At 45.9% G+C, this 9987-nt stretch overlaps 1 protein-coding gene across 2 annotated transcripts; it reads left to right on the plus strand.

The window, feature by feature from the left end:
• The first annotated feature begins 523 nt into the window (after positions 1–523).
• LOC106605591 (uncharacterized) lies at positions 524–9591 on the plus strand. 2 transcript variants are annotated; one of them, XM_045718676.1, is made up of 8 exons: positions 524–628; positions 1343–1475; positions 1611–1784; positions 2071–2577; positions 2776–7068; positions 7170–7356; positions 7486–7708; positions 7889–9591. In XM_045718676.1, exons 2-8 carry the CDS (start codon positions 1361–1363, stop codon positions 9311–9313), a joined length of 6924 nt encoding a protein of 2307 aa, XP_045574632.1. In that variant the 5' UTR covers positions 524–628; positions 1343–1360; the 3' UTR covers positions 9314–9591. The 2 variants fall into 2 exon arrangements, with proteins under 2 accessions (XP_045574632.1, XP_014056875.2); XM_014201400.2 differs by having other exon boundaries at positions 1343–1784.
• The last annotated feature ends 396 nt before the right edge of the window (positions 9592–9987 follow it).

Raw genomic sequence — 9987 nt, forward strand, 5'->3', positions numbered from 1 at the left:
TTCTTTAAATAATTGTCCTGTACAAGGTATTTCCATAGCTGGTAAAGAAATTATTATGAGCCAGCTGGCTGACCATACCACACTTTTTCTGAAAGATGCTAACCAAATTCCCATATTGATCAATGTGATACAATCCTTTCCCAAAGCATCTGGTATATATCTTAACATTAATAAATATTAACTCATGGCTAATATTTATTATCATGGCAGATTGTGTGACACCTTCATATTATGGTATTCCAGTGAAAGAAGAACTTACATATTTAGGCATAACCATTACAAAGGATCAGAAGTCTAAAGGCTTACTAAATTGTAACCCTTATTTAAAAAAAACAGAAGAAGCTAAATCAATGGCTACAGAGGGACTTATCTTGTAAAGGAAGAGTCTTAATAACCAAGGTTGAAGGTATCTCTAGGCTAACATATGGCATGCTGCACGGCCAATCCAAACAGCAGATTTACCACGCTGGGCCTTTAAGGCTGAGCAACGAATAAATGCATCTCAGGAAAAACTACAAATCCCATTCTGCAACCTGGTTTGTGTATGACGCCATGATCTTTGCAGCTAGTTTCTGTTGGCTTTGTGCGAAGCGACGCGGAGATGTCTGGGCAGAAGAAACCAGCATAGGTAACGTTATAGATTTACACATAGTGGTGTGATCATATGAGCTACACGACGATACATACGCCGCTTGTGTGTAATGCTGAGCGTTGCAAATGTTTTAAATCCACGCAATATAGGCTATTTGTATGCCTTTCATCAATGCCGTTTCTGAGCAGTCCAGTAGCCTAGCAGCAAGACATCCGAATAATTAAAGATGATGGATGGACACCAGTTAGTTGTGAGCAATAACATTCGTCGTCAGTATTTGGCATGTTTAGTCGGCCCGTCATTTGCGCAGCAGTAAAGTACCCCTGGTTGTAGGCTTGTTGGTTTTCTGTTCAAGCGCAATGTAAAATACCATCCTTGTAGCCTATTATCCATCCCTCTGAGAGCATCTTTGTCATACAAATATAGTGTCCATTAATTTGCCTGCCTGCCAGCTGTCGATAAAGGCAGCAGCATGTCATGATTCCCTTGGAATCAGAGTTTATAGGCTTAGTTTGGGATGGCCATTTTATGGGCGTATACTCTCTTTAGCATAAAGAGTCGGTGGCTTTACATGCACACATTATGGGTCGTTGTCTTTTTTAATAAATAAATAAAACGTCTCTATTTTAGCCTGTTTTAGCCTGCTAGCGTGCAGTGTGTGCTTCACTGTTTTCCACACCATTGTGTTTTACCTTAATGCAGATGTAGTATGTTGTGCGAGAGTGTTGTTGAACTTGTCACTCTTTGCAGGGAATTTGTTTTACAGACATGGAGGAACCTCCAGTAGTGGAGGCAGGAACCAAGTTGGTCATGGAGCGCTTGACACAGCCAGTGGAGACAGTTGAACAAGCAGTAGAAATCGAGGAACAACCAATAGTTACAGGTGAACAATACATGGAAACCGAAGAACAACCAATGAGTGAACTGCTACCTGCCACAGTAGAAGAGGCTTTGGAGTGTGTCTCAGACCCCTCTGCTTCTACAGAGATAATACTTGAACTATCCGCTGTCCCTCTAGAGTCTGCTGCTCCTGAAGAGTGGGAACTGGGCCAACCTGAGGATACACAGAAGGAGACCCATGTGGATGACGTGGCTGCTTGTGACAGAAAAAATATTCCCCCCAAGAAGAACAGAATGGAGCCACTCAAGATGGACATGTCCAGGCCACCAAAAATGGTGACACCTCTCACATGTGAGTATTGAACTTCTCTGATAGTCTGCTGTGATTGGTTACCATGTAATACATTTTTGTATTTATCTTTCAAGGCTTTAGTATTGCAGACAGAATCTCATAATGTCCCCTGTAGTGTTTTCAGGTGATTTTATTTGTAGTTCTTTCATAAGCAGTTTTACGCTATTACTACAGTTCATTCATTTAATTTGCTCTTATAATAACCTCCATTGTGTGTTAATATAGGTTTGAAGCTGGGATACAAGAGTTCTGTCCTCTAATCCCCTGTCCCTCTCCCTCCCCCCAGCTTCCCAGATCTCTCTGCAGTGCCTGGAGTGTCACATCATCTTCAGCGACCACAAGAGCAAAGAGCGCCACCTCAAGCAGAGTCACCCGGCAGAGTACGAGCAGTGCATGCTGGGGGATGCCCTGTTTGCCTGCTACGTCTGCGACCGCCACTTCACCAACTCCAGTGACCTCATGCTTCATCAGCGTGCACACACGGAAAAGACGCCTTTCAAGTGCCCCATCTGTGGTGAGGCCTTCAGCCGCTCCTCTGAGCTCACCCTCCATAAGAAGCTTCACTTCGGTCTGTACGGATACACCTGCTCAGACTGTGGAAAACCCTGCAAGACACTCACCTTACTGAAGTATCACCGCCGCACGCACACAGGGGAGAGGCCCTATGTCTGTAAGGAGTGTGGCAAGAGGTTTAGCATGTCCAAGGCCCTCCAGAAACACGCACTAGCGCATTCGCCGGAAGGAGGTGGAGGGATCACACCACTGACGAAGGCACAACTAAAGAAGAGTAGTGGTGAGTACTGAAAAACATGTTTGTTTTCATGTCATACAACTTCCCATACTGGGATGTGCAGTGAAACGCTAGTGATATACACTATACAGTGATAAAGCTAGTGATTCTATGCAGAGCCAAACCTTTTTGTTAGTGACAAATGACTACTTCACCTTTTACACCAAGATGTAAACTTTCATCTGTATTCTTTGTATCTAGGCACTGCAGTGGTAAAATTGTCCTGCTCCATGTGCAAGGCAACCTTCAAGACTGCCAAGACACGGCTGCATCACATGAAACACAAGCACAACCTGTGTGTTACAGCACCCAGCAGCAGCATCACACTAGCTGGCCAACAGGTGAAGCCAGGTCAGCCCATCATAACCCAGGCTCCTATGGGCCAGCCAACCTTTCTCCAAATGGAACCCCTTGGGCCCCTCCAGCAGGTGGACAACATAGACACTGAACAAATCCGGAAACTAATAGAGTCTTTGGGGAACGTGCGCAAAGTGAACCAGGTGGTGATACTGGGACAGGTGCTGCCACACGGTCAACCATTGGCTCTACAGCGGCTACAGGGAAAGAGGGAGCATTTGCAATTCCGCTTTACTCAACCACAGTTTATAGAGCTGAAAAAGACTGGGGGTGGAGAGACTAAGTCAATGGGACTGGAACAGGCAAAGCCACAATGTGAATCACTGGAACCAATTATTACATTGGAACCTGTTATATCAGTTGGACAAATGGAGACCCCATTACTTTCACACACACAGGAAGTTACATACGCTGAGCATGCTGGATTAAAACAAACACATGAAGGAGAGATGATTCCTCAGCAGTTACTTGGACAGACTGGTCAGACAGTTGAAGAAGAGAACACTATGATTCAGACTGTATCAGTGGAACAGGTGTTCTGTCACAGTGAAACAGTTGAGCTCAGGGAAACGACTGAACAAAGTCAAACGGTTGTGTTGGAAGTCACTCCTTCACTGATACCAACTCTGGAATTGGAACAGACTCAAACCGATCAACATGGACTTATGTCTGCTTCCTCACTACCAACATTTCTATTTGAACAGACTTCTGGACAGAATCTAATGGTTCAGGAGGGAAATATGTCTGTCCCGTCACTCATACCAACAGTGGAGTTAAAGCTGACGCCATTAAAAACTGATCAGCAGGAAGAACTCTCCACTTCCTCATTGGTACCAACAGTTAAGTTTGCCCGAACTCCTCCTGGACAAACAAGCCATGTAGGAGAGACGGCCACACAGATGGAAACATTACAGTTAGATCAGGTCTATTCCAGTATTGGACAGACACAACAGATTGGAATAGGACAGCGAGGATCAGTTGAGAAACCTCTTCTAGAAAACACAGAGAATGAGCAGCAGCACATTTTAGAAAATCCTTGCGAAGGAAAGAAACAGACATCACAAGAGCAGTTGCAGACACTGATAGATAAGTCTGCTTCTCACAACGCACTGAACAGCAGAGAGATACAACCTCGTACTCAGACGTCAGAAATATTCCCTCCGCCGTCGGAGTCAAAGAAGGCGCCACAGAGTTCACAACTGCCTGTGCATTTGATGTCAGTACAAGAATTTGTAAAAGTGAGGAAGAGAAAGCAGCCAAAGAACTCTATAATGCAAGGAAATATGCAACAGCAGACGGTTGAGTTGAAAGAGAAGCCTGCTAAACGACCAAGAGCAACGAAATCTCATCTTGTTGTGAAGTTTGGTCCTAAAGAGAAGCCTAAAAACCAGAATAAACTTCCACAACCATCTAAGCTGCTTCAGAAAGGAGACCAGATTCAGGATATGAACCAAATGCGTGTCTCAACTCTACCTGACAAGAAATTGCCCTTAAAGGTTGGTAAAGAAAAAAAGGTCAAGAAGAAAAACAATATTTCCAAGTCAAAAATCAAATCCCCATCTATATTGTGTGACCCACATGTGCAGCAAGTCTTGCAGGTAGACGAGCAGGTGCATCGAGTGAAGCCGAGGAAGAAGAAAGTAAAAAAGCAAAACTATGTAATTAGTGAGACTTATTCTGAGCAGAGTAGCGCTGAACCGATTAGCGAGCAAGAGGTGATCGCTCCACCCAAGCCAAAAAAGAAAAAGCAGCAGAAGATACAGCAGGAGGACCAGCCTAAGAAAACAAAGGGCCAAAAGCTGTCAAAAACAGGGAGAAAAACAAAGAAACCGACTGTGGAAGCAAGCCCAATATCAGAACATATGCCCGACCCTGAAATAAAGCAACAGTCCCTACTCCTACTGAAGGGTCACAAACAGCCCCAATTGAAAGTTTACAAATTAGATGCCTCAAAAGCCCCCCAAGGTCAAACAGATCTCCACCAAGACACCCATCCCATCCATAAGAAGAAAGGGCCAAAAAGCAAGCAACTAAAAATGCTAGCTGCTGGAGGGAAAAGAAGAGTAGGGAGACCCAAAAAGAACCACACAGCGCTCTCTGTGTTGGCTCCTTTAAAGACTACGTCTCATTCTTCTGACACATCTCCGACCAATCCAAAGACCAGCAGGAAACGTAAGGCCCAAAAAGTGGAGACCGAGGGGATCATCAGTGGCTCTCATTCCCGGCGAGCCCTTGAATGTAAGGACTGTGGTGAGAGGTTCTCTGACGTCTCGTCCCTCCAGGAGCACAAGGCAGCCCTGCATGCAGTGGAGAGCCCTGGTCTCACCTACACTAACGGCAACATCTTTGAGGGCGTTTCTGGGTCAGATCTAGGCCAGCCTCCACTAAAGGTGACTGAAGAGGTCATTGAAAATTCACTGGGTCAAAACGCGTTTGGAATGCAGGTAGCATCTGACTGGGATATGGCGGCGGAGATGAGAGGGATAGGGTTGGGAGAAAGAGGGGAGCGAGTCTCTTTCCCAGCCCTAAACCCTTCCCCCTCTCTGCCTCTGGTTGCTGCGCTTGTTGAAGGTGGACAGAAGGAAAGTGAGAAGAGCATGGATAAAACCTCAGAGGGGATGGAATCATTTTCTCATATGGCCCCAAATTCAACTCTATCTTACTCCCCTCCACAAGTTCAATTCCCTTATCTGGCCACATCTGACAAGGTCAAACCCCTTCTGTCTGAGAATCTTTCTCCTCCTCACCTCACACCCATAGCCCCCCTCCACAGCTGTCACCAAACAGCGGACACTAAGTCAGAGAATCAGGGCAATATGAATGACACTGCTGATGCTCTCATACGTACTGTTTCTGGATTTGAGCACCTAGGGCCTATTGAGGATGAAATTAAAGAGGAGTTACTACTTGAGGTGGATTTGGTCACTGTTGGGGATGGGGACCAAAATGAGGGGGAACACCAGAGCTCACCTCATAAAGACAGTTCACCAAATGAGGGATCCAGCCTTCATGAAAACAGCACTCATGAAAACAACAGCACTCATGCACTATCTGCACATGCTCAGATTGAAAATGTGAATAGAACCGTAACAACACAAAATGTACAGACCGAATCCTGCCCCTCTGACCCGCTGGAGATCAAGCAAGAAGAGGAGGAGATTATGGTGCAGAGAAGAGAAGTGGAAAAGAGGGGAGTGGGCAGAAAGAATTACACCAGGGGCAGGAGAAGAGGAGTTGGACGTGGGAGGAGAGGTTCAGCCACAAGGAAGAGTCTAGAAGGAGAGGGCATGAGAGAAATTGAACCAGAGAAAGAAATTGATGAATGTCAGGTAGTCTACCAGCTGTATTCACTCAATAATGATACTGAAATCAAGGATGAAGCAGACGTCACTACTCTCCATCCTGGTCAGTCATCTTCCATCAGTTTACAGACCGAGATCAGATCTATCTCTGAGCAAAACATGCTAACAGCTCCATGTCCATCTGGATCCTGCATCTCACCGCTTGAGGAGGACCCTGAGGACCAGGTAGTGTTTGAGCTAGAGTCAGTCACCACCAGTGTAGTGGAGGTGTTGAAGACCGAAGATGGGATGGTGATGAAGGGAATAGCAGGGGACCAGGACGACAGGGACACTGGCCAGTCCCCAGGCATCATACTGGAGAGGTTTCTCACCTCAAGGCAGAGAGAGGCAGCAGAGGGGGAGAATGGAGTGGTGCTCATGGCAGACTTGAGAGGTCAGGAGGTCAAGGTGGAGGAGAACATCTCAGATTTGGTTCCTGTGCCACACACCTCTCATGCCAGACACACAGTGCAGCAGAGGGGGGTCAGGATGTATCTGGTGAAACAGGAAAACAACCTGGTTTTGAATGACCCCCAGGTTAGTCAAGGTCAATCCCAATTGAATGTGGAGCACAGCAGTACCAGGCAGTGCATATTCTACCCAGTGAAGGAGGAGAGGGAGCTTCTGGAGGAGCCATCTCAAAGTGAGCAGGGAGTACCAGCGCTGGTGGTGCCTGGAGAGGCCAAACTCAACCATCCAGTGGAGACTCTATCCATTACCAACCCTGCAGTAGAGGAGTATGAGGTGAACAGGAGAGCAGCAAAGTTGGGATCTGAGATCAATGAGTATGGAGACGGTAAGATCTCAACATGAGTCATGTGTTGTAGCAATGTACATTTTCATACACAATAGTGAAGTTATCCATAGATGTAACTAAATACTGTTTCTTTTTTCCAGGTGACCTGGACTTTGAGCAGCAAGACACTGAGGAGCTTGTTGATTTCCTACTTCAGAATTCTGACGAAGTGGAGTCAGAGGTTGTTGAATGTTCTGACCCGCAGCCTGACCCTGAGGCTGTAGTTATGGCCTGTTTCCATGACAGCCAAAACCATGCCTCATTGCATTCAAATTATATACCAAACAAGTAAGTATTGTAATTTGCATTTTACTCATGACTACACCGTACAATTTAATTTTAAAGTTTCTACTTTTTATTGTCATATACTGTATGTATCCTTAAGGACATGTTTTGATGTAAATTTGATGTCCTCAGCTTGCCAACCACAGAAAGCCAGGCTCATTCAGGATCTATGGGAGGGTCCCAGACAGGGACTGGCTACAGGAAACCCATTGATTACTTCTCCAATTATTTTGGTTGGGACGCTTGGGCAGAGATTGCCCGGTGCACAAATAAAGTGTCCCATCTATCGAACGCAGTGACGGCAAAAGAGGTGGCCGAGTTTGTTGGAATCCACATTGCCATGGGAACATTGAAGGTATGTACATGAAAGTATTGGCGTATATTCTGAATCTTATTCATGTGGCGTCTAGTTAGGCTTATTGGGTCAAACTCATGCTAATCTCTGCACTTTTGAATGTCTACAGTCATTCTTATGAGCACACTATCTAACGCTGCATAAACTAACATTGTCTTCAATGTCTTTCTCCTCTCCTAGTTCCCCAGTCTCAAGCTGTACTGGCAGGACTTCACCAGGGTGCCTCTGGTTGCTGACACCATGTCTGCCTCCCGCTTCTCCCAACTCTCCTGCAAACTGCAACTGGCATCTCCAACACCAGCAGGGGATCCCACGAACACCCAGGAAGCTGGACACAGTCGTAATCCAGACAGGCCTAAGGAGGGAGACCCCACACGCAACCCACTCAGAGCTTTACACACCCCAGTTAACCCTACAGTTGGCACAACTAGAGGTGAACTGGATGGCAGTATCCACACACTTACATGCAGCCACAGTCAAATACAAGCTCTTAGCTCCAAGTCTGTGTTTGCAAAATCCACAACCCAGACGTCCACAGTCCCTCACAGCATTTGGCAGAGGTGTGGGGACATACCATCCAGCCAGGACTGTTTTAGTTTTAAAACTGACCCCCTTTGGAGGGTTAGACCGTTGATGGACCACGTTCAGGCCGGATGCCTGATGCTGAGAAGAGAGGGTGACCATGGAGTCGATCAATACCCTCTCCCTTTGACATGTAGAGCGGTCAACAACAAGCGGCCCTCCTTGCACAGCACGGTCTTAGTTAGATCTGATGGTCTGATCCTAGATTTCAACCTTAGTCTGGATCTCTCCAACAAAGAGGCCACTGTTGAGAAAATGGTGCCCAGAGATGGGATGGTGTATCTCTGCAAGCAGGAGCTCTCTACTCCCGCCATGTTGGAGCACCTCCTTGGTTCTGGGGTGCATGGTGCGGGCAAGGTGGGAGGAGCCAAAGGACAGATGGGTGATGAGTTTGTTAGCTCTGACGGGCGGCTGATGCTACACAGGTACCATCTCGGCTTCATCCTCTCTACTGTAGGGAAGGCCCAGCAGAACATGGCATCTCTCGTCGACAGCTTCGAGAAGGCTCAAAAAGCAGCCAGCCTCAATAGAGACTTACTGAATCTCTACCATTCCCCACTCTCTGCCTCAGCACCAACTAGCTGGCCACAGGCTGTTCTGTGGTACCTTACAGATCTGGCTCTGGTAAACTCATGGATGCAGTACCGGCAGGATCATGTTCCTCTTCCTGAGCCTCTGAACCTCATGGCATTCAGGCTAGAGGTCTCCAAGGCCTTGATCCTCTCTAGTGGCTCAGACACCCAGGACTCAGCCCCTCCTCACCCCCCTCCTCAGAAATTACACTCCCCGGGCACAGCCCCAGATCCTGGCCTGTTACAGGATAGTCCTCTCCCTGACGTGGCCACGCGGTACGACGGTTCTGGCCACTGGCCGGAGCAGCTTGGGGAGGGAGAAGATGGCAGGTGCCGCTTCGGAGGCTGTGAGCGACTGTCTCGAGTACGATGCCTCAAGTGTTGCGTGTTTCTCTGCATCTCTCGTAACCACAACTGCTTCTTGAATTTCCACAGTCAAGGGAGTTTTTGAAGCTGATAAGATTTATTTTTATTAAGTGGTGCATGTTTTATTTAATGCTATGTTTAGCTTTTCTTTAAATATGTTTTTTCTTTTAGGTTAGAAGCTCTGATTTCATATTTCTCCCACCTACATTTTTTTTGAGTACTTCTCTCTTTTCAGTGTCGGCTTCAGTCCTGTGCAGCAAATTAGGAACTTGGTCCCTTGTTAGCCGACTGTGTAAATGTAATCTTAATGTATGCAATGGCTTTTGTATGAATTTGCCTACAAAATAAAATGTGAGAAGAGAATTAATGTTAACCATAAAGTCAATGTTTCTGAAACCAAGTGAAAATACATTTGAAGATGTTTTTGAAATTATAATTTAAAATAGTGCTGCATTTTTTTTCTGAACCTTGTTTTGTTGTTTATATGCCAAGAATCTTGCATGTGTTTTTGGCGTTCTTTGTAAATTGAATAATTTAGTTATTTAATACTGTTGGAGCAAATACATGTACGTTTCCTGACTGTTTGGGTTGTGAATTGTATTGGTCCACCTGCTGCTCTCAAGGTACATTTTTCACCGGAGTTATTCATCAAATCTTTAGCTACAAACAGCGAATTAATTCGATTATTTACCAAATCAACTGCACCCAATCATAGACAAACACGTGTCTATGCATTTGCTCAAGTTAAGGAGAAAGAGC

The sequence above is a fragment of the Salmo salar genome, chromosome ssa05, assembly GCF_905237065.1.
Source record: "Salmo salar chromosome ssa05, Ssal_v3.1, whole genome shotgun sequence".
NCBI lineage: Eukaryota > Metazoa > Chordata > Actinopteri > Salmoniformes > Salmonidae > Salmo > Salmo salar.

Bases quoted from the DNA above. Each gene is read 5' to 3' on its own strand.
- LOC106605591 (XM_014201400.2), top strand. From the start codon at position 1,361: ATGGAGGAACCTCCAGTAGTGGAGGCAGGAACCAAGTTGGTCATGGAG. The intron at 2,578-2,775 runs GTGAGTACTGAA...CTTTGTATCTAG, and splicing joins ACAACTAAAGAAGAGTAGTG to GCACTGCAGTGGTAAAATTG. The intron at 7,069-7,169 runs GTAAGATCTCAA...TCTTTTTTCCAG, and splicing joins GATCAATGAGTATGGAGACG to GTGACCTGGACTTTGAGCAG.